Source organism: Phaseolus vulgaris, chromosome 2 (assembly GCF_000499845.2).
Source record: "Phaseolus vulgaris cultivar G19833 chromosome 2, P. vulgaris v2.0, whole genome shotgun sequence".
Classification (NCBI taxonomy): domain Eukaryota; kingdom Viridiplantae; phylum Streptophyta; class Magnoliopsida; order Fabales; family Fabaceae; genus Phaseolus; species Phaseolus vulgaris.
Genome location: NC_023758.2, coordinates 763,466 through 787,906, shown reverse-complemented (window position 1 = coordinate 787,906; position 24,441 = coordinate 763,466). Strand labels below are relative to the sequence as shown.

At 30.8% G+C, this 24,441-nt stretch overlaps 2 protein-coding genes across 2 annotated transcripts; both read right to left on the bottom strand.

Annotated features, from left to right (window-relative positions):
• Window positions 1-994: 994 nt before the first annotated feature.
• Window positions 995-6,122, bottom strand: LOC137810000 (acetylornithine deacetylase). The gene is made up of 10 exons (XM_068611098.1): window positions 5,670-6,122; window positions 5,341-5,585; window positions 5,077-5,185; window positions 2,460-2,598; window positions 2,329-2,386; window positions 2,228-2,245; window positions 1,927-2,049; window positions 1,593-1,746; window positions 1,478-1,511; window positions 995-1,391 (listed from the first exon to the last, which is right to left on the bottom strand). The coding sequence occupies exons 1-10, from the start codon at window positions 5,991-5,993 to the stop codon at window positions 1,288-1,290; spliced, it is 1,308 nt and encodes a 435-aa protein (XP_068467199.1). The 5' UTR covers window positions 5,994-6,122; the 3' UTR covers window positions 995-1,287.
• A 14,785-nt stretch (window positions 6,123-20,907) lies between these two features.
• Window positions 20,908-22,597, bottom strand: LOC137809999 (transcriptional regulator SUPERMAN-like). Its single transcript, XM_068611097.1, has one exon. The coding sequence runs from the start codon at window positions 22,307-22,309 to the stop codon at window positions 21,545-21,547; it is 765 nt and encodes a 254-aa protein (XP_068467198.1). The 5' UTR covers window positions 22,310-22,597; the 3' UTR covers window positions 20,908-21,544.
• Between the last annotated feature and the right edge of the window lie 1,844 nt (window positions 22,598-24,441).

The following is a 24,441-nucleotide window of genomic DNA, read 5'->3' as shown; positions in this document are numbered from 1 at the left end:
AATTAATTCAGTGGTAATAATGCTTTTGCAATTCAAGGGCATGGGGTCCAAGTTTCAATCCATAAACGACACCTAAAAAAAGAGAACTTGGGGAGAAATAAATGCAGAGATTGAGTTTGAGAATTTGCGATAAGTGAAGTGTGCATAGCCGAGAGAGAAATGATGAGAAGGAAGAGACTCGAGCGATACCTAAAGAGAAAGCAGCATCAACCAAGTATAGAGAAACACTGAACGGTTGTAGCATGTTTTATTAGGGCAAATTGGTAAATTCATATTCTTTTGGGCTTTCGTCCATTAGGATTCTTTTTTCTTCCTGCACCTGCATAAGTTTTTCTGCCACCCCCAAATGAAATACCTTTTTATTCTTCTTGTATCACTCCCATCTAATCATGCATATAAAAAAAACTTCTTGAGATTTTGTAATCCGAAAGTTAATTACAACTTTGAAAGAAAACTTCCGAATTACGTAATCCAGAATATTACAGAAGAAATATTTTTTAAAATATCAAAATTTACGGAGGTGAAAGAAGAATATATAGAGATGCACGAAGAAACACCCCAACCCAAACGAATAAGTTATCAAGTTCATGGTTTTTTTAATTTATTATTTATTATTCAAATACAAATATGATTCATAATGTTATGGATTTTTTTTTACAAACAAACTATGTTCATCATAGTAAAAATATTCTACTTCTAAAAAAGTCTCGTGCGTGGCATATGTAATAATACCAGTTAATAACATTTTCAATCTGAAAGTATGATTGGTCCTAGATCCAATTTTTGATTGAATCAACTAGTCTGGTCCAAATCTTAAAATACTGCTCATAATGTAAATTATTTATTATAAATTTAAAGTATAATATAAATGTTAACAAGCAATTATGAGTTTTAATTATAGTATTTGTAAGTTTAAAAATATTTATTTATTATAAATGTTAAATATATAAAATAAATATTTCTTTTATATGTATTCTACAAACTAAAATACTAATTTCACAATAAAAAGTATGACAATTACTTGGCATATGTTTGATGTTTAAAAAAACCACTTAGGCTAGATAATGATAAGGAATTTTAGTAATTTACCCAAACCATTTGTGTACCTTGTGGCTACTTGCTGCCATTGTAAGTGCAAGGAACGCTAAATTTTCATGAAAAAAAAGGTACTTTGGCAGGAGAAGTATATGGGGAATGAACTAGTTTCCCCTATCATGCAGAAGAGAAGTCAGAAACACCTTCACAGCCCTCCATGGGGCACCAGTTTTATTAGTTCCTCTGCTGTTCTCAATCTTCCAGTTGAGAGATGATTCTCGAAAAGACCCGATATCCTTGGGACATATCCGTGAAAAGGCAGTACTCGTTCTGAGCATGGTATGTAGCCATTAGGCCTGGACGACATAACGTGAATAACAATAAGGTACTTTAATCACTTTCAAATTCAATGTGCATAAAATTGTTCTTAAGCATGTCATACCGTAGCCAGAAGTTTGAACATCAAAACCTTCATCCTGTGACACAGAGGGGGCTTAAGTATAGAATGAGAGTAATACAAACGCCTTTCATGAACCAATTAGAGTTTTTTTTTTCACCTGTAGTTCCCGAATGAGAGGCAAACTCCCAGTAATCGAGTAAGGCTTTACGTGGCCAACTACTTCTTCAGTTGCTTTGCATAAAACATGGAAACCTCTAGAATTAAGATCACAAGCAACTCCAGACAGCACCTCGTTAAAAGTTAAAGTAAGGCTGTAAAGAAGAGAAGGGAAGCCAAATCAGTAATAGATAATTTTTATTAAAGAAAACGACCGAATCAAGAGATCAAAGAAGATATAAGTGATTAAAGATTCTAAAATAAAAAAGACTGACAATTTGGAGTTGAACGCTAAACCAGAATTTGCTAGTTCAGGGAGGATAGACAGGTCTCACCTTCCTTTTATGTTTTCATCGGGTAGGACATATTTTGAAACTGGACCTCTACTTTCTAGCTTCTGAATATTCTCATTAATATCGTCCACGTATTCTTCCAGCTTCTTCATTACATCCTTTACACTGACCGAAGCATTACGCATTGGATATGATATTATTTACATAAAATAAGTAAAACTGAAACTGTCATCCTATAAATATATAATTTGCAAATACAGTAAGCTAGTAAAATAAATAAAGAACAAAAACTGAACTCATTCATAAAACTAAAAATTTGACCGTACTGTAAGATGTAGCTTACTTGTAGAATGGAGTCAACCTGCAACAAACAAACGAGAGATATCTGAAATGTCATGCCATTCTTAATAAATACCCATGGTAATTCTAAGAAGGAGAATTAACCTGACATCTCCTGAAATAGTACATTCCCCTGGAATTTGGTTGATCCCCCCTCCTGGATCTGCAGTAAGGATGTAATAATTATGAAATCTGTAGATTTTGTTCTTCATAAAAACAAAAGCCAGACAACTTACAACTCCATTGGGTTGGTTTCATGGTTGAAGGAGTTGCAAACCCATAAACCTCTTCCTGAGGATGAGGTGGGAAGTCTCGGTAAAATCGGAACTGGATTTCCTTTAGAGCATCCATGCCTAGCTCCAATGCATTTATAGCCTACAAGTAACCAAATGGGAAATAAGTTTTCAACTGTGATACTTACAGCAAATATGCCTTGAAAGCGACTAGTGCCTCACAACATTATTCATAATCTCTATATAAAGTTAAGGATATGTTTTTGCAAACAACATTAAGACAATTATCTGTCTGGAATTTGGATACTTGGTCCAGTTCAGGCAGCATGGATATGGCAAAAGAAAATACAAATATAATTAATTAAGTTTTAAATCCCTAAAAAATTTGGGTATTTTCAATAAGTCTCTATTAAATTTTTGTGTTCTACTGAGTACTCAATTTCTATATTTTCCAATTAAGTCTCTGCCGTTTAATTTTTCCGTTAACTGGGTGACAGTGACTGATATCTTGACCTATCATCTTACTTAATAAGCAAAATGTTAAGAATTGTGAGGTTTTGTAGTTAATATAAAATGATATGGTCGTTAATGTAAAATGACAAGTGATTTTTATTGCTTTAACTAAAAACGTTTTGGATAATGAGGTCATCATACTCTCTATGACTTCCATGTCATCACCTACAACGACCAATGGACCGTCGCCGTTGCCATCATTAATGTAGGTGATGACGACAATCCCTTGTGATCTAATATGTTTTCAATGAAAACAGTAAAAGTCACTTGTTGTTTTACATTAACCGCAATATCATCATTTATATTAACCACAAAATCTCACATTTCTGAACACGTGGAAACAAGATAACATTCATGTCACTTAGTTAACGGAAAAATAAAATGACAGGAACTCAATTGAAAATATAAAAATTTGGAGTACTTAATAAGACCAAAAATTTAATAGGGTTGAACTGAAAATGCCCAAATTTATGAAGGACTTGAAACTTAATTAAGCTTACAAATATAGAATTGGCATTTTCTTTATATTTGAAGGAATGAATACCCAGCAGTTGTAACCTGATACACACACAATCAAGCACAGGATGCAGCCTAAACTATTTTATGCTCCTTAATTAATTTTGTCAATAATATGGTAGGAAGTGAAAGCAAAGGTGTATAACCAGGGATGAAACTGTAGTACAACAGAAATATTTAATTTTTACTCGTAGAAAATAGGTAGTATGTACCAATATTGTTGGGTTAGAGTGACGTAGAGTTGCAATCTGCTTCCAATGGTCCCACAATTTTGTTATGCCAAGTATGAAGTACTATAGCTAATTTTTTACCACACTACTTAACCATCTTTCTGCTTATTTTGTGCTCAAATAAGCATAGCCTAAATATCTGCAAATAAAACCCCAGTACAGTTTTCATCAAACCTTTGTTATAACTCTCTAAGATGCTAACTGCCCAACCCTTTAAATCCAAAACAATGACGCCACAAACTAGCCAGGATGTCCTGACACCAATTACAAACCAACCAATACTTTTGTTCCTATAATGCAGTTCATATAGCCCAAATAAGCTACATGTCTTAAGACTAGCCTAGATGGCAGATACATGGCTACCCATAACACTCAAACCATCAAAGGTCTACATAACTTAACCTGATGGCGAATAAAGGATAGAATTAAAATTTAAAATCCCCACTTATTTATCCCATTACTTTCCCTGCATTCTAAATTTTAATAATGTTAAAATTTGCACATAAGCTTAACTAGAATTCATTCCTTAACAACCAATATATATTATTACTCTTATGCATAATAAATAGACATGAGGTAATAGAATAGATTATTAGTTGTTAGCTTCTATCCCTGCCTAGAATTGGTAAATATCTTCTATTGCTACCAGATCAAAACAGCTACTGCAACATATCTGATGCATGGTCGGCCTTATAATGGTTATGACTCAATTTAATATTAAAATAGACGTAAAAACAAATTTGTATTGGCAAGGTACTCCCATAGTTCTCAGCTCTAAGAGACAGGTCATAGATCCTTCTAGTTAATCAAGTGAAAACTATTAGTAAGCATAAATGTGAAGCTTAATTTGAGTTGTAGCATTTCCGCACAACCAAACACTATCTACTATGTCCAAGTATCAAACCCTTCCCAAATATTTTATTAGCTTCAAGTTTGCTATGATTGCTCAACATTTTACATGCCGTTGTAGAGGAAAACACTTACTATATTTGATATTTGCTTGCCTTCTGAACTAAAGCAGAGCATTTTTTTTCACAGATTCCAGTGGTAAATAGCCATATTCACAAGACATTCTTCTTTTAATTTCAAATGTTTACAGATATTTCATTGTAAACCAATTTTGGGGCAGGGGGTTGAGAGGAACATACTTCATCCATTACCCAAAAAAATGCACGGACGCAATCATAAACAAATGTAAAGTTCAACTAGCAATTATGCTTGGATCAGTCACATTGTCGTAGCCTCTTGGATAATCAGCACAGAGAACTTTGTGTCAATCCTATGTCAAGACTTTATCAAACAGAAAACATAATTGCTCAAAAAATAAGAACATGATTGTAGACAATAATGCAAGAGCATACTTTATGAGCTAATCCACTATGAAAGACCTTCCCCGTGACCTGAAGTTTCCAAGGTATCATACCACCAGTCCCTACGCATGGTTGTTTATCTGCCGTGTCAATCCAGTACCTAAGCAGAAACTGCACAAGATTAAAACTAGCAGAAATATTAAAACTGGAACTGAAATCGCTAATAACGTTTTTTTAAAGAGATCAATTCACAGTTACTGATGCATTTCTTTAATTTTAATATAGACATGCATTAACGAGATACTAAAGACTTACAGAGGACCATCCTTCAGCTTATTGAGGAGACCATCTTTGACAAGCCCATCCACACCAATACCAGTAATTGAAGAATTCTCTTCATTGGCTATAAAAACAGCAACAACAGTTGATTTCAAATTCGGCTTGGTTTGCCCGAGCTTTTTCATGAGTTCCGCGACAAGTGCCACGTGGCCCAAACAATCAGTAGTTCCACGACCCCCAAGTTTATCTCCATCAATGCTCAGTGAAAACGGATCAAAATCCTGCATTACATCGATATGGTTGTGTGTAGCGGTGATAATGTGAGATGGTAAATGGCAGAAAAATAAGAAAGAATGAATAAATACCCAATCGTTGGGATTGGCGGTGACGACATCCATGTGGCAACCGACGAAGGAGAGGATTTTGCCGGGAACGGTGCCGGGGTACTCGACGATGAGGTTCCCCCGGCCGGGCGAGTAGGTGACGTGGTTGACGAGCAAGGGACCGCCGCCGGTGGTAGTGCTGAAGGGTAATAGAACGTCCAACACGTGCTTCACCACTCTGTCCTCTTCGGGAATGAGCTCCGGCGGATTGTTCTGCACGTACTTCGATTCCCCAATCAGCTTGGAGAGAAGAGGCACGAATGAGTCCCTCTCCAGATCCCCTAAGGTTGCTAACAACTCCGCCATGGAACTTCCAGAACCTTTCTCTTCTGTTCTTCCTCTTTCACTTTTCCTCTTCTTCTTACACTCTAATCCAATTCCTACCTGTTAGTTACGTCACAAGATTCTCCTCCTGGTTTAGTTTCAATTCACACTTCTTTCTTGGGCTTCGACGGCCCATCTTAAATCAGGCACCCAGATTCTGCTTAATGGGCCAGTGGAATGAATATCTACAGGGAAACAAATTTTAAAACTCAACAAGTTTTTGGATGAAAAATTAACTACTAACTAACATGAAATTATTTTGAAAAACGGGTTTTCAAAATAACAAATTGATAATGTTTCCTTTTTTATGCTGGTTGTACTTTGAAAACACCCCAATAAAAACATGGCATTCCAACCAGCAAAGTACAAATTAGTATATAAAAGAAGAAATTAAGAAATAATTATTAATATAAATTAAATTGTAAAAATAATAGTTATAATGATAAGAGACAAGTGTAAACATAGAATGTTAATGTAGTTAAATTATTAATGAGTAAAAATACTTTCTAAGGCAAGAGGTAAAATATCATAAGAGGGTTTATGATCACTGTCTAACCTGGAATTAATATGCAGATGTATTACCATTATTAAAATAATGAGATGCAAATTTAATCATAGTTAAGGGGAAAGATCTACTGGATGACAAAACATATGTAAAATTGGTAGAACAAATCAAATATTGTGAATCTGAGTAAGGAAAAATATTTCCATTAAATAACACATGATGTGAGATATAAGTCTTACTTGTAGCTGACAAACATATGTATTATTTGCTTTTCAAGTTATAACTCAGAAACAAACGACAAGTAAAATGATAAACTAGATTATCACTACTGTTATTATAATATGGGATAACAAGCACACTAAAAAACTTGAATCTTAGTATAGTCAGGTTTGGAATGATTTTTTTTTAAAATTACTAGAATTATTCAACACAGGCGTAGGCAAAACATTGATGATAAAGATTCATCCCAAATTTTAATAGATAAAGATGCATCAATTAGAAGAGTTAAGTTCATCTCATTTATATGCATATGTTTTCCATCAATAACTCCATTGTGTTCATGAGTGTGGGTACATGTCAAATAGTGAGAAATACAATTGTCATTAAGATAAAGTTTGAAGACTAGAAATTTTTTGGCATTGTCAATGTGTCCAATTTAAAGGTTTCAGAAAACATAACAGCAGCAATAACATGAAATTTAGTGTAAAGTAAGAAAGCTGAAGTATATTTCACTAGTGGAGAAATTACAAATAAGAGTGGCTTTATACACTCGTAAAAAATACGGTAACTTTTTTGAAATTAAATTTATTTATAAATACGGCTATTTATAACAGTTGTACTCGTAAATCAATCGCTTTAATTTACAAGTGGGGCTAAATTTAGAGAAACATCCGAAAACAAAAATATAACATCTAAAACCATTAAACGCACGCACATGAGATGTTCCTCAAACATTCATATACACAAGTTGTAAAGGTTCAGTATGCACAGTAATACAGTAAATAGATGATGAAAACGATAACAAATGAGATTTTCTTCTAACACAAGAATCACAAAAGAAATTTTGTTTGACAATTGTATATTACATTGATTTAAAATTTGCTTCACATGAAAAGAATAGTGACAAAGTCTAGAATGTCAAAGATTAAAACTAGATTGTCTAACTAAAGTAGTATTATTAGCAGAAACTTCAGAATGCGGAAACATAGAAAACACATACAACTCATCCTTAATTTGTCTTTGAAGAACAATCTGCTTGGTGGCTTAAATTTTAAAATAACAAGAAAATTTAAAAATAAACATGATTATCGTTGTCAAATTTTGAAACAGTAATAATTTTTTGTTACTTTCAAGAACATTTAACAAATTATTCAAATATAAAGCAATGTTCGTTTGTGGTATAGTAAAACATGCTTTTGTAGAAAAACTAGTAAGATCATTTGTAACATTATGAGACACTTCGCTATCAAGACAGTAAAGCGGATCATCCAAGGTGGAAGGCACATTAAGAGTCGTCTTGATCTTCATTAATTGTAGATGAAAACTGAGAAAAGTTAGCATGAACATTAGAGAATGTACTTTATTTATATCTTTCTCAACAATCCAAAGTTGTATGGCCAAGTTTCTCTCATATTTGACACTACGATATGTTGTTTTGCCAAGAAGGATTCAAAGAACCACGATTATTATTCTTAGGACCAGAAAAACGCATTGAGTTGAGTGTTGAGAATTGTTAGAACGGAAAAACATTTGTCCTCCCCTGCTTTGAGAACTGTTGTTGCAACTGCAATTCTGTTGATTACTTGAGAAAGACCACAAACTAGAAACTGTATTAGCTTTATAAAGGAGATTGATTAGAAATACAATATTTATCAAACCATTCTTATTGAGCAAAAAAAACCCTTCTATCTTATCAACCGAATAGGAATCTAGGATAGATGTAATAAACATAATGAAATGGTCATAATCTTCAAATAAATAAATCATCAAAGATAGCATCTATGTGATCTTTAGTAGTAATGGAAGCTCAAATAACAATCAGAATATCAACCGTCTTCTTGATATCAAGAAGATATGTATTAATATTACGATTCTTCTTTGGTATTTTTAGTTGCAGTTTTAGTTTCTTGATTCGTTTGAGAAGTGTAATACGTGCGTAATCTTGTTCAAACTTGAGAAGACGTTTCAAAATTCACCATTTTAGTGTGAATTGGAGTTGAAATTGATGCAATAAGTCAAGTAAAGATGAGTTGGTCTTGCTGTTCATGACGTGAAATCAGGATTAATATAGTTGGCATGAGAATCTTCAAGTCTTGAACTTTGGAGGGATTGGCAAATTATCCAAGAAGATCGAAAGCTAAAAATAAGGGTGACGGATATGGTAAAGGTAAACGTTGAAGATGAAAAAACTTCAAATTGAGCGTGACAGAGAAAAAAATAAGTCATTAGAGACTATTGATACATGAAAGACAAAAAAAATAAAAATAAAAGAGAATTGTATCATTTGATTAAGATATGTAAGACAAAATAAAATAAAATAAAAGAGAATTGTATCATTTGATTAACATAAACGTATAAAATATTAACAGTCATATATATGCATATAAAGTAGACGATAATAGTCTAATTCAAAATAGATGATAATCATCTAATCCATAACTAAATAATTGTCTAACCTATCCATAATTATATATTATTCTTAACAGAAATACACAAAAATATAATTTAAATATTTTCTTAAATAAAAATATAATTTAAATATTTCCTTGATGTTTGCGGCATACCCGTGGAATTGCATTTGTTTAACTTTGATCAACATTTCTCAATTTGCATTCTGCAGATAAGCACAAATTGAATTGAATATCAATCCACTCAACGGTCCAAAATAAAGCCAAACAAACTCTTAATTTTTTTAAGAAAAAGGAAAAACACGAAGGGTAATAGCTATTTCACAACTGTATTTTAAAACTCTTAATCTTGTGATGATTAATCTTTAACCATTGTAATAACGCGTCACTGTTGAATGATGACCAAGATATTTACGTGATCCTTTTTTAAGTTAAAAGAAATATGTTGTGTATTAAGAAAATGATAAGGGATGGAATATGATGAAGATGATTAAAAAATAAAGGAGAAGGTGTGTGTGAGAATTGAGAATTGAAAATTGAAAAAGACCAAGTGGGAATTGTCATAGTCTGAGTGGGAGGAGAAATGTGAATGTGAATGTATGTATATATATGTTTACGTCTATTTCTGTGCGGGAAGTGTCACTGTTAAGAACAGTCAATCGTTTAGAAGGAAGGGAAAGAAAAAAGAGAGAGACAGGGTTCCATGCAGATGCAGGTAAGGTAAGCATAAGGAAAGGGCAATCATTATTGATTTGTGAATACTGACTCGGTATTCGAGCCCACACCTTGACCACGACTAAACCACAGTCCCATTTCCCACACAACTTCTCCTTTAGCAACACCCTCCACCCTATAACAACTAGAGTCTACAAAATCATATATATATTATTAATATGGTGAATTATTAGGGTTGGTTTAGCAGTGGTGTGTATTATTAATACATTAGTGCAGTTATTAAGAAGTGCATGCATGCAGAGTCGATAAGTGAGAGAGGGTTTATAAATATAGTTTTGATGAGTATGTGTGTAAGTAGAGATGGTATATGAATGCAAAGACGTAGAGAAAGTAGTACTGGAGACAGAAATGGTGGTTTATGATGAGAATGGTGGTAATAGAGGTAGAAGAGAAGAGAAGAGAAGAGGGGGACCAATGCAGAGAGGGTGAGTGTGGTGGGAAATGAAGGTTGAAGAGTGATGCAGAGGCCATAAATATATGTGCTCCTCTTAGCTGGCTGTCCTGCGCTCCTATGGTTTTCGCGGGGACCGCGACAGGGTAACGTTAATTATCCAATCTGTCCTATTCTGAAATACATCGTCATCAAAAACTACTAACCCAAACACACTCTCTCTGTTACTCTTTACAAAAATGATATGTGGACACCACAAATCTATTTCTTACCTACTCATCAAAGGACCAAAATAAACTTTAACTAACTCTCATCACTCAGATCATCATCTAACCAAAATTAAATTTATTGTTTAATGGATATAATATCAATAAAAATGTCCGTTTGAAAACACATAACAGTATTCGTAAAAATTAATTTTAAAGTAATTTGAAACTTTTTATATATAAACTAAATGTATTTTAATTTATTCTTGTTTTACTTTTAATTATTATTATATCAAGTAATAGATAGTTTTAAAGAGTTCAGATTGAGTAATGCTCCAAAGTCGGTAAATTTTGGCTTGGATAATATTTGGATTCCAAAGTCGGTAAATTTTGGCTTGGGTAATATTTGGATTGCAATGGTCAGGTGAAATATGACGTCATAGAAATAAGATAGTTTTTAATGTGGGAGTTCTACACTTCTCTGAAATCTTTTCTTTGGCTCAGTTGAAGGTTTGGGCTTGACTCACATCTAAATTTCCCTAAGCTAGTTTTTCATTTTCTGATTGGTGTTTTGCCCCTTTGGTTTTTTTGTATTTGTTTTAGTGAGTTGTCGGAGGAAGTTTCTGTCAGGTTTTGTTAGGTTATGTCAGGAGCTGCTTTGTTTTTTAGATGATTCAAAGGTGTTATGCAGTTAGACTGCTCATATACCTGGTATGTTGAATCACGTCTGAAGTGGTTCTTGTGTATATATATTTTTGATTGCTGATAAAAAAATAATCAAGTAATTAATAGATTATTGTCATCACTTGAATATCCAAATCTGTTATTCTTTACAAAAAAAAAAGTATCTACATATGCAACAATGAGAAAAATAGTGCTTACATATCTATGATGAGAGACTTACATAACATTCTTCTGTTTTATATGTAAGATCACTGAATTGATTCGTGTGTATAAATATTAACATACCAGGAAGCGGTTTATAATTTAATTTTATTTTCTGATTCGAAATAATTAAAGTAGATTTTGTGTGAGGTATGTAATCATCTTATACTCATGTTGTACTCAATTTAATAATAATTTTAGTATAGTCTCATTATCCTTATACTCCTTTATTCAAATATATTACTAAATATTTTTTTAAGATTTTATTGTGAAAAAATGAATTACATTTATATTTATAAACTAAAATTTCCCTTTCATAGCTACTTTTAAGTCATTAAATACTTTTATTGTTAAATAAAATTATGGAATATATACTTTATTTGATTCGAAAGACATATATATTAAACTTAATTACTCTTATAACAAGTTAAATTTAAAAAAAAAATTAATGTTACTTTTATCTCAGTATAATTAAGTGACTTAAATAATTACTACTTAGTATGATTACTCGTCAAAGAACAAATGACAATAAAAATTAAATATTTTGTGCCCTTTCCAACCTCACTCTGGTAAGCAATCATTAACAAAATCAATTAAAACTTTAAAACAATCAAGTTACATGTAAAATGATACACAAATTACAAATACACATCAGAACAAGCCTTCATGAACCATCATACAATCGAAACACAATCACCACCGTAAATGTCAAACTTCAACAAGCCACATCAAATGTAACATCCCACATACAACTTATTTACTCTTCATAACTTATATGTATCTGAAACTAAACCTTGACACAACTAAATATAACTTGCACTTGCTCTACACTTATTGGGTAACTATCCATTTTACTTTCTAGAGATTTTGAAACTATTGTTTTCTATTCCTATTTCTATAAAGGACAACTTTCAATTAAATAAATAAACACTTAATTAAATAAAATATAACACACGAATAAAAGAAACAAAGTTTCAACATAATACCTTATAGCAAGCTTAGAAAATCACTTTATTAACTTCAAACAACATCCATTACTTCAGTATTTAAATCAAATATACCACAAGAATAAAAGAATCAAAGTTTCAACATAATACATTATAGCAAACTTAGAAAATCACTTTTGTTAACTTCAAACAACATCCATTACTTCAGTATTTATCATAGATGAGAAAGTTTCCTGACCAATGATTCCTAAGCATGATTGCATTTGTACATATTTAAAATTATTTAAAATGCTAAACTAAGATAACAAACAATACGCAAAAACAATAAAACTTTATTTATTTATTTATTTTAAGAAACAAGGGGTGTTCCACCTATTTCTAACACTAGTTTCATCATGCATAAGGATTATAAAAGTTGAAATACAAACAATCTATATTTCCATCTTGCATAGAGATTATAAAAGTTGAAACACAAACAATCTATATTGTATCAGGAAAGAGAACAACATAATTAATTATGTCAAAATTATGGTCGTAATTGTGTATCTTAGGAAGTTTTATATGTTATTCTTCTTGTAATTTTCTTCTCTATAATAGTCATATCTCACTATTAATTAATACTAAGGGTTTATGTATTAAAAAAAAATCTCATAATCATAGGGATTTGTCTTCTTAAAATTAGTTGTTCATATTTCCTAAAATAACTAGCAGCTATATATATAGCTAGCAGGTATATATTCCTTCTAAATTTGAGATTAACATAAAGGACCTGCTTCTTTTAATTATATGCAACATACCCCTATAGCATATGTATTGGGTAACCAAACAATGACCACAAACAGAGATTTACAATATCACAACTTTTTTTTTTATTTAAACCAAAATAAAAGTAAATCAGTGCAAATGTTAAAAGTTTTTTTTTTCTTTTTTTTATCAAGATCTTTCATTCTTAATACTGATTTTTTTTTAAACATACATTTAACTAGAGCACAACAAAGTACAATAGGATTAAAAAAACACTTTTTTTAAAAAATATGAAAACTCTTCACTATATTTCTAATTTAAACTCAAACAATAATCTATTAGCAGAAGAAACACAACGAACCCACTACCCACATGTCATCTTAAGGATGAACTGCTCTGATACCAAATGTAACATCCCTAATTTTTACCCATATATAATAAAATAAAAGTAAAAAAAAACACTATCTACTTAACATACGAATATATATATATATATATATATATATATATATATATATATATAATTATCTAAAAAAATATCCCTCTTCATAGATTTTAATATATACATCAAAAGTTTTAAAAACAAACAGAGCATTCAAATTAAAACTATCACATCCTCCATCCTCCAACTGCTCACTTAGGAGCTCTATTACCTGCAATCTCATCTGCTCCCGTGTACAACACGATCATCACAGATAAAGAAACAAACACAAACAAATAACTGATATAAGCTAACTATAACAAAATTTTCTATATAATTTAAATTTCAAATTGATACACAAAATTCATAAATTCTCATACAATTTTTCTAACATTTCACATAACCATCAAGTGTTTATCAAAATTCATAAATCATCTTTCACATGTCAAACTTCTACTGACTCACAAAACATAGACATTTGACTCTACTTCCGGAAGACTCGTGTATTGAAATTAGAATCCTGAGACTTGCACCTGTCATACTACTCGCTGTGAATCCACATAGTCATGCGCATAAACATCTCATTATCTCATCATCTAGTATGACAGGGTAAATTCATATGACTTGAAAGACCAGATTATATTTCAAACCCCAGACAAAGTCATATGAATCTCCATCGACTCTCACCAACTGAATAACTTCATCTATGTATTTCCATTATATCACTAGAGTCAGGATGTCTCATTACGGGCCTGACAGATCAATACACCCTAACAAAAATCTTAACACGGTATTTTCTTTCCTGAAAATACTATGTCTTGACCACACTTTCACATCATGTAACACATCAATACACCATTCAATCACACCATATATTTTAAATTTTCTAAACAATCCAAATCTATCTCAAAATTCACTTAAACACATAACTAAGTTCCAAATATATGCTCTCTAAATCAATATCTTCTAACATCAAACAACCACTTTTCATCAAACATCTCATTTAAGTAATTCAACAAAATATTAAAAAATAGTTCAACTCATTTATATTATCATTCAAATACTTTCAATTCTCAATCACAAACACCTTCAACAACTTATTCATCTTAAAATCAATATTAAATATTCAAAATTTAACTATTTCAGTTAATATATTACTTTACTCTTCAAAAGAGACAATCATGCAAGCAAAATCAATTGAAATTGGTGACCACATCAACCCCACATTCATAATCTTCTAACCCAGGGTTCTATTTTTTTTAAAAAAAACTAGCTTCCCTTACCTGGACTTGAGCAGATGCTCACTAAGAGCTCCAACCCACCAAAAGCTCAAGGATAATCTAACCTACACCACAAAGTCCTGATAAAAAAATCTAACTATATCACTAGGACCCTAACAGAGACTAATTCTGAAGATAAAAACCTCACATGCAAACTTAAACTAAAAGGAAAATGAGCCAAGAATGAACTTATTTTATCTGGGATTTTGATCGAGCAATCTCATAGAGTTCACTTCCAGGAGTCCAATGGCAGACTCCGATCATCAAACTGATAAGCGAGGATGTCAGAATCTTAGAGAGAAGGGAGATGAAAGGAAAAAGAAACTTCTAGAGAGATGGTGATTCTTTTAAAATGAAACCTGAATAACTAAATTTCTATTTATATAGCTTTTTCCCTTTTAATAATAAAATATTCATGTGTCATTTTAATTGTACCATATCTACTCTAAGACTATTTTTTCTCGGTCCTTACATCACGCCTTCTATTTAACCTAATTGAACTTGGGTTAAGTGTCATCTCGCTTAAGGAAATATTACATTCTTAAGCGAGTTTTACGAGAAAAAAATCCAACTTCACTGGAGTGAACTCGCTTAAGCAAGCCTTGCACGAGTCTTTGGAGTGATATTGTTTGGCCGAGTTTGGGTGAATTTTCAATTTTTCAACTTTGTCTTTTCATCTTGTCTTTAACTTGTTCATTCTCCTTTAACCTTTTTATCTCCATTTTTTCTTAAAATCCTGAAATTAACACAAATTTACAAATAAATCATTCATTCATCTTATAATCCAAAAATATGTAAAAAAATTAAATTTCTAAATTAAAAATTGAATTATTATTATTTTATGAATCAAAGTTCATAATTATACTTTATTTTAATCTTTTACCTCCTATGATCTTACATATATTGATTCAGAACATTATCAAACTTTCTTTTATTAAAATATATTGCGGGTTAAATACACCCAAACAAAATCAAATCAAGATGAGTATTTAATTATACCTTTTGGAGTTAATCATGGACTCAAGTCAAGACATACATGTGAATGTCAGGGTCAAAATCGCACGCAACCAATCTATATTCACACGCAGCAGCACCTGGATCCTACAAACCTAGTCTATCGAAAGTTGAAGGCTTCAAACTAATTAAGCAAAAATCATGCCCTTTATGGAATATACTTTCCCTGAATGTTTTAAAAAATGTATATATACATATACATACAACTCTGACTTGTGTGTATATATATATACACAGAGAGAGGAGTATCTGATATTATGAGATGGAGTTAGTGCTGATTGCGTTTGCTGGGTCATGTGTTTTGTGTAATAAAACGACATCATATGAAACCAAAAAAGGTCATATGATTACTCACGTATGATTCAGGTTTAGGATATTTGGGTTGGAGTTAGGACCACATGCAGGGAGAAGACATACACATACATATTGAAGTATGCAACAAAACTGGAAAGCTATATGAATGTACGATTTCTGCTAAAGCCTTTCTCAACAAAGATTGCACGCCAATGCTGCTTCTTAATAACTATCAAGAACACATGCACATGTACCACGGGGTCCCCTGCATAGTTGTAGCCCACTGACTCACATTTATAGTCCCTATTTTGAGTTTGTTTTAGGAAAATGTTTGGTGGACATGCATTGGCCTGTCCACATCCCCATTCAGAAACAAATACAAAAGAGACACAAATCATACTTCTCTCAATTAACATCAACTCATAATAATATATATGCTACCCTTATTTATTGAACTAAATATCACCAAATTTTTAAAAATCTATATTTGCAAGAATTCACATTTCTGTTCCCAAAAAATCACTCCTTATTGACCCTCTTGAATGGATTTGTTGGTGCCAATTTTGTTAAGTTTGTCTTCTTTTTTTTTATCGTGATTCCTTAAAATTATGTCTCTAAATCATCAGTTCTCTTGTCTTTTAAGTGGGGGACAACTAAGGAAAGAGGATGGGTAATTTATCTGAGAAAATGAGGCGCAATCTACTGTTAACACGCTATCAGAATTTACATTAAACTTCTGTAAACTTCACACTAGCAGTGGAAAGTACAGGAGTGTAATCAAGTACTCATAAAACTTTTTTTCAAATATAAAATTAACTTCTCTAAAAGAAATTTAAATAATAATCTGAACTTTCTACCGATACTAGTCTATTTATTTGTGCAAGACAATGACGTGGATCTTTACAAAGAGGCCAAGCCTACTAATTTTCATTACTTTAATCTTTCTTTTGAGTTGTATGATTAAAGGAATAAGATCAAATTATACCTATGTAGAAAAAAGTCACATAAGATGCGATTTTTATAGTTATTAACACAATTCAATAAACTTAATCATGCATACAAATTTATAATCATCCACTAATATCTTATGTCATTAAAAATAGATAAAATAATATATGAATTAATGTATGTATATTGTAGTATTTGCAATTTATTTTGGGGATATTGCATTTTAGAGACTAGTAGCTAGATAGGTGCAAATCTATAGAGTGGAGCATTTGTAGCTGCAGTTAAAGAGGGTACTTAGACATTATAATTACGATAACAAACAAGTTACGCAACTGTTGTCTTAATTTGTTGAAGACGGAGCAGAATGTACACACCCATTTTGCAGCTTTTTCTCCCTTTCAACTTTGAACATATGTTTATATCTTCTTTTGATTTTTTTGATTCTTTTACCTCCATGAAGACGTTGGGATCTCGTCTTTTTGTACTCTGTAATCTATGATAAAATTTTTAAAATAAGATGTAATATTGAACTGAATAATTAAAAATGAATTAATTTGTTTTATTTGTATATAGATCAGTGCAATGATATCAGAGAAGTCTTTTAAATGATCTGCAGTGGGCAATAATTAATAACTGTTGAAATAATCTCAGTCATCATTCTATTCCATTGTGTTCTTTCTTTTTCCCTGTGCTCCATCTCTTCTGTCATGAAACTCCTTTGTTACCATGTGCTTCGGTCTGAAAATTCATTTTGATGGATGATATTGAACTCTAACTATGTAAAGATAACTTAATCCAAAAATTATTAATTAATTAATTATAGTCAATTGTAGATAGTACTAGAAAAGCTTTTTCCCCAAACAATCAGTAACGTAAGTTTTAACTCAAATATGTAATATTGTAATGGCCTTCTTTTTCCCTAAAATTCATTTTCATGATTTTCATTTCAAGAAGTTACAGAATTTGTTTTTTTTTATATATATATATATATATTATTGAGTTGTTAATTTATGTTTTTGGATCATCTTGTGTTTGTTTGGTTGTGCAGAAAATAAAGGAAAAAAACTAATCAAATTTAAAATTTCTGCATTGTTGGTTTAATATTAATGAGTAAGTCAATTAATATATAAAATACATAATCCAGTGCAAAAATATATTAAAGTTGATGTTGAAAAGACATAATTGAATGTTTTTCACAACTCTAATTAGTTAAATTTGTACATATTGTTTTATCATGTATAAGTATTTGCTCTATCAACTGACATTTTATACCAACAATATAAATGAATGTGTAAATAATATTTAGACTCTTTTATATGTTTTGTCAATTGAATATTAATTAAATAAGTGAGCTAGTAATAAAATTAAATCTTCAACTTTTAATGATTTTTAGGAATTTAGAAAACTTGTCTACAAAAATAAAAAAAACATAGAATAAGTTTTTATCTGATTTTTGGGATATCATTTAACAATAGCGCTCAAGTTCTTAATTCTATAGGTTGAATATATATTATTTGATTAAAAATTTGAATTTGACTAAGTATTTAAATTAACTTACTTTATTCACATATTGATAGTAACACTAGTTGACTAGTTAATTATTTTTTTAATTTAAGACTTGGAAATATTATTAGTAATGGATATATTAACTTAATCTTATATAATATTGTTAATTTATCTTTTTATAAAGAAAATACCTATTAATTAATTAAAAAATATAATATTATAATTAATTTTATTCATATTATATTATTTTATTATGGTTTTCAAACCTAACCACTGAATTCATTTTATTTCATAATTTATTTATTTTTACATTTTTTTTCCGACTTTAACAAAAAAAATGTATAAATGTAAAACAAAAATTATATGAAAAACTATATTATTTTATTCACTTCTCCTTTTTATTTTATTTTTTTAGGTTTTTATTGTTTCAATAAAATACCGGTTTATTATTTCAATGACAATAATGACAGTTAGACAAAAAAAAAAACACAAAGAATAGTAAATAATTAATAACTATATACCACGATTCACTAATTTCCTTCAGTAAAAGAACCAGTTAAAGTTGTTTACAACAAATATCCTGTCAAACTATTTATGAAATAAATATGAAAATAATTAAGTATATAATATTGATATGATATACATTATTTTCTTTAAAATTAACTTATTGTGATGAATTTTTCTATTCTCCCAATATACATATGGAGTTTTCTTTGACAAGACAATGGGACACCCATTTTAAAAAGATATTTATTAAAATGTTTAAAATTATCCTTTCATTTTTTTAATATTTTTTTATAGGAAAAAAAATTATCCTTTCATATAATAATTTTATTTTATTTCTTAACAATAATGTCTTAAAGATTTTATTAGTAAAATTATATTTTTCATTGACTATAATATTATGAGATTTTTTTTCATTGACTATAATATTAGATAACAGAATAAAATTTTTAAAGTACAGGCAAAATCAAACTCTCAAAAATATAAAATATTATTGAGAAATTTAAAACAGTATTTATTAAAAATAAAAAAAATGACTCGTAACTAAATATATTTTTGTAAAAAATAATTAATACTTGATATTTTTATAAAAAGTATCTGACATCACTTCTAATTTTATTATTATATCAAGTTCCGGGTTTTGTTAAAAAAATTAAGAAATATAATTAATACAAGCTTAACTGTGCTTGTTGTTGTGATTATTAATTACTCTTATTATATAAATCTAAAATTCCATAATAAAAATTAATAAAGAATAGAAAGGTAAACATTAGAAATTTAAAGAAGTTACCATTCTTCTGTAATAGTTCTAATCCCTTTATCGATAATAAAGAAAAGAAAATGAGAAAAAATAGCCAAAATCAGATTACTTTCTCCATGTAACTGCATGAATTTAAAGTAGAATAAGACATGCTAATGTTAATTATAAAAGGAAGTGGCTAAGATGGGATTGGAGTGGAATAATATTAAATTACTGTCTGTAATATAGCTGAGCTAGGATAAATTAACCTTTATAAGATGTTTTCTTATTGTATAGAATAATTGTAATACTTACAATTTTTTTCTTCTATAAAAAAATAAATGCCATACAATTTTTAAAGTATTAAATGTAATTATTTAAAAAAAATAGAAAGATTTGGAAGATAAAAATTTAAGAGGATATAATACTGAATATATATACAACCTTATGTTATCCTGTGATGTTCCTTAATAAACAATGCATTAAATAAAAAGGCAAATGGTGTCTTAAGAATATTAAGATGACCTAACTGCTGTAAGAAGTTTGCTTTTTGTTTTTTAAATGAGAGTAGTGCAGATAAATTTTAAACTTTCATTTATCTACAGATTTATAAAAAAAAACCAACAAATTAACTCATTTTAAATCATTTAAGCTTAATAATTAATAAAAAAAAGCGTGGTGCATGAACAACAGATATTGGTTTCTTGAGAGATTTCTAAAAAATAATGTAAAAATTGACAATATTCTTATACATATAATAAGAAAACATTGAAGGTATAGCCTTCTTTTGTTTTTAGACTTAGGAGTGAATTGAAGATAGGGGTAAAAAAATATTATTGACATGTTAAAAGAAAAATAAATAAATAAGATATGTATGATAAGAATTCACATTATATATGTAATCCAAGTAAGTGAAACATATATTAATTAGGTTCCATATTTCATAATCATAAAAGTTTGGTAGCATTTAATCTCTTAGAATTAGAAACATTTGGAAGTTTAATTCTTCTTTATACTTACATGATCAAGTTTGGTACAAATAAATATATATAGATAGAAAGGCAGGTGCAATTATATATAATATATCATTAATGAAGCTAAATTAATATACTGAGAATGGGAAATTTGCAGTTTTGTGTAAACAGAAAGGTGTGATCACAGTGTAGATAATTTATATTACTAGGTTTACTTAAGAGGTGAAGAATGGTGGAAAATAATCCCCACGGAGATGTATGCCCAGACAGACATATGTATGTACTTAGACAACTCTAAAATAGAAAATGACACTTCACTGCAACCTTTTTCAGTGTCTTACTCCAAAACCCTAGTCTCCTCCCATAATTACTGCCAATATTTCTCTAAAAATTAATACCAACTTACATTTTTTCTTTTTTCCTTTTGAAAAATTTACATGTGGTGCCTCTCTCCTTCTTTCCCATCCCTACCCATGCCTTGTTCTTCCCTCCATGTGCACCTTCAGTCACAAAACAATCACACACAGAAGAAATCAATCAACCAAGAAAAACAACAAAACAAAATCGAACCCAAAACAAAACCCACAAGCCCATCAGCTAGTTCAGAGCTGGACATGGTAGTGGTATCATATCACAAACATCTACAAATAATATCACTCTCGATCTCCTCCACACACACAGCGGAGAAAGAGATCAGCGAAACAACAATTAATACTTCAGTGACTTTACTTTCTCTTCTCACTTGATAATACCACTATATATGGTTGTGGTTTAAGCTATATATTTATATTTCTGAGTTTCTAGGGGCAAGATTTATGAGGTTTGTGTTGGCTTGTGCCCGAGGCGGAGCTCTAGATCAAGCTCTTCCAGGTGGCCGGTAGCGAAAGAGGAAGAAGTTGCCGATTGTTCCACTTTGCTAGAGTTATTATAGCAGAAAGAGGAAACAGTAGCAGGGTTGATCCCAGCTGATGGTGCACTGGGAAAATTAAAGGAAGTTTGCATCAGGAAATTGTTTGAAGGATAGGAGGAGATAGAGAGAAAAGTGGATGGAGAGGGGGAAGAAGAAGGGCCATTAGAAGTGGGGGAATTAGGGAAGGGTGGTGCACTAGGGCTTGATGGCAAGTGGTAGAGGAGGCATAACCCTGCATTTGCAACAAGGTCTTGAGGAGGGATGTTGATGTAGGGTGAAGAAGTGGGAAGAGAAGAGGTGGTGGTGGTGGAGGAGGAGGAAGGAGGGGGTTGGTGGAGGCGTGCACGGTCGCGGCGGTGGACGTTCATGTGGCCGCCGAGAGCTTGGGCGGAGCGGAACTCCCTTCTGCAGTAGGTGCAGGTGTAGGACCGTGGAGGCCATGTGGTTCCCATGATGTTCCTTGTGTCTTCTGCAAAAGCTCTGACCTCCCACGAATCATCATCATCTTCTTGCTGCTGCAGTTGTTCCCTAGGATTCCACATCCAAGAGGAAGGGGTGGTGGTGGTGGTGGTGTTAGGGTTTGGTTGAGTTTGTTGGTTTTTGAGGTGTTGGGATTGTGATAATTTTTGGATCTGGGTCATGGAGACTAGGCCAATCTCTGCAGCCATGGTACAGACACTGACATTTAAGATAGATAGAAAGATAAAGAGCTGGACAGGGAATGGGGATGAAATTTGAGCAAAATTAAAAGCAAATTAAATTGGTTAAATAGGGGAATGAGGTAATTAAGCAGCTGGGTCAGGACAAAACTAAGCTTTAAAACATCAAATCGAAAGTATCACCAATGTTTGAAGTAAGCAGTTGGAACATAGTGAGATTGACATTGTAGCAGTAGATTAATTTATTATTGTCCACACAACTGGTTTTTACCTTTGCTATGGACAATTTCTATTCCTTTGGCATCTACGCCACACAAATATCTCAAAAGCTCTTTTAATCTTTAATCCTTTTCCCTCCCACACTGTTTGTCTCAGATGCTAACCAACACATATGTAACTTCGCGTCATAACTTCAAATTCTTACAAACATATCAAACTATACCACGGAAACCAGAACACAAATAGACCAGATCTTGTTTTTTTTATGGGGTTTAACTTTTATGCAACTTTTTATGCCTGAGGACTAATAAATAGCCATGGTTACAAATGTTTTTAAATAATCCATAAAAATTAATAAATTTATTTTTCAATTAAAATATCATTTATGTTGAAAGATATACATAGGTCATATTAAGGTCATGTTAGTCCAAAGACTGCCGTCTTTATATTAGAAAATTAAAAATTTAAAAAAATATATCATTTTAATCTTTATCTTAAGAAAATATTCAATCAATGAAAAATAAATTATTTGACATTTTTAATTTTTCAGACAAAAAAAAATTATAACCAGTCATAATTTCTTAAGGATATGTTGTACTTGTGACAACAAGTTGTCAATTAAAATTTAAATTAGTTTTATACCAATCATTTTATAAAAAAAATTACTATTAATAAATATAACTTCATATTAATTTATTTTTAAAAAACAATTAAGGGGGTAAAACATTTGAATGAGAAACAATGGAAAATTTAGATTGTTATTATATATTTTTGAAATTTTGAATTGTAAATTAAGTGTTCAAAATAGTTCTATATATACAATACTTTAAATTAATGATATTTTTTATCTGAAATTTAATGATGCGTTACTGTCACATTCTTTACATTGATTTTAACAACGTCATTACAAGAATGTGAGTCTTCCAACACATATCAAAGTATCAAAGTGACGCAATTTATTCCTTAGTCACACAACACAAAAACATCTTCAATAAAATCCCAAACATATATACTTTACAGCTAAAAACACAAATAATACATAACCACGACCAGGTAACTTTACTTTCAATTACTTAGACTTAATAATTTGATTAATTCCAAAAAATTCTAATAAATCCCACGAGTTAGAATAAGCACTACTTAATCTTTTACCAGTCATACAGATGAATGAATTAGTAACACAGCTTATAAAAAACAAATCAACAATGAACAATATGATTTATGAAGAGGGTACTTTTGGTTGCATGTAGCTAAACCAGAAAATGCTAAGATTGCATATTGCCTTTATTCGACATCACATAATCAAATCCCAAACAACAACTGAGACATTCCATCCAAATCTCACAAAATATATATATCTTGCATTGAGAAAGAGGCATGAACTAAACTTTTTCGCCGCTCTGACATGCATAAGATTTTGCTGATGTAGTTGTATTGTAGCTCTCTCCTTTTCAGGAGAATTTAATTATTAGTTATTAGTTTACTTTCTTATAACCAATCTTTTACAAAGTAATCAAATTCATGATGATAATCTTAAATCTAAATCACATCTCATATTGGAGAGGATATACCTTCCGAGTGAAAACGTTAGTGTTCAGAGGTATGGGCTTTTCCCACTTCCAATGTCATAGTTGGTTTCTCTAATCACTTAAAATCAACAACCATCACAACCCCTTAATTGATGCTATGTATGTTCTATATGTTGTAAACTCTGAGATATGATCTAAAGTTGAAAACTATTTCAGCAATCTACGAACCATGCCAAAGCTTAATCTATTTACCATCATTACCATGACTCGCCATTTTCATTTTTTATTTTTTTATCTGCAAATATTCACCATCTATTTACCATATTCATCATTCACCATCACTGTGCTTGAAACCTCAATGTTGTATGAGGTATTTGAAAGATTAATATTTGG

What these genes read in the sequence shown, in the direction of transcription:
- LOC137810000 (XM_068611098.1), bottom strand. Translation starts at nt 5,993, where the DNA reads ATGGCGGAGTTGTTAGCAACCTTAGGGGATCTGGAGAGGGACTCATTC. An exon ending in CCGCCAATCCCAACGATTGG is followed by an intron (nt 5,586 to 5,669) that starts GTATTTATTCAT and finishes GATGTAATGCAG; the next exon opens with GATTTTGATCCGTTTTCACT. An exon ending in ATAGTGGATTAGCTCATAAA is followed by an intron (nt 2,599 to 5,076) that starts GTATGCTCTTGC and finishes GGTTACTTGTAG; the next exon opens with GCTATAAATGCATTGGAGCT.
- LOC137809999 (XM_068611097.1), bottom strand. Translation starts at nt 22,309, where the DNA reads ATGGCTGCAGAGATTGGCCTAGTCTCCATGACCCAGATCCAAAAATTA.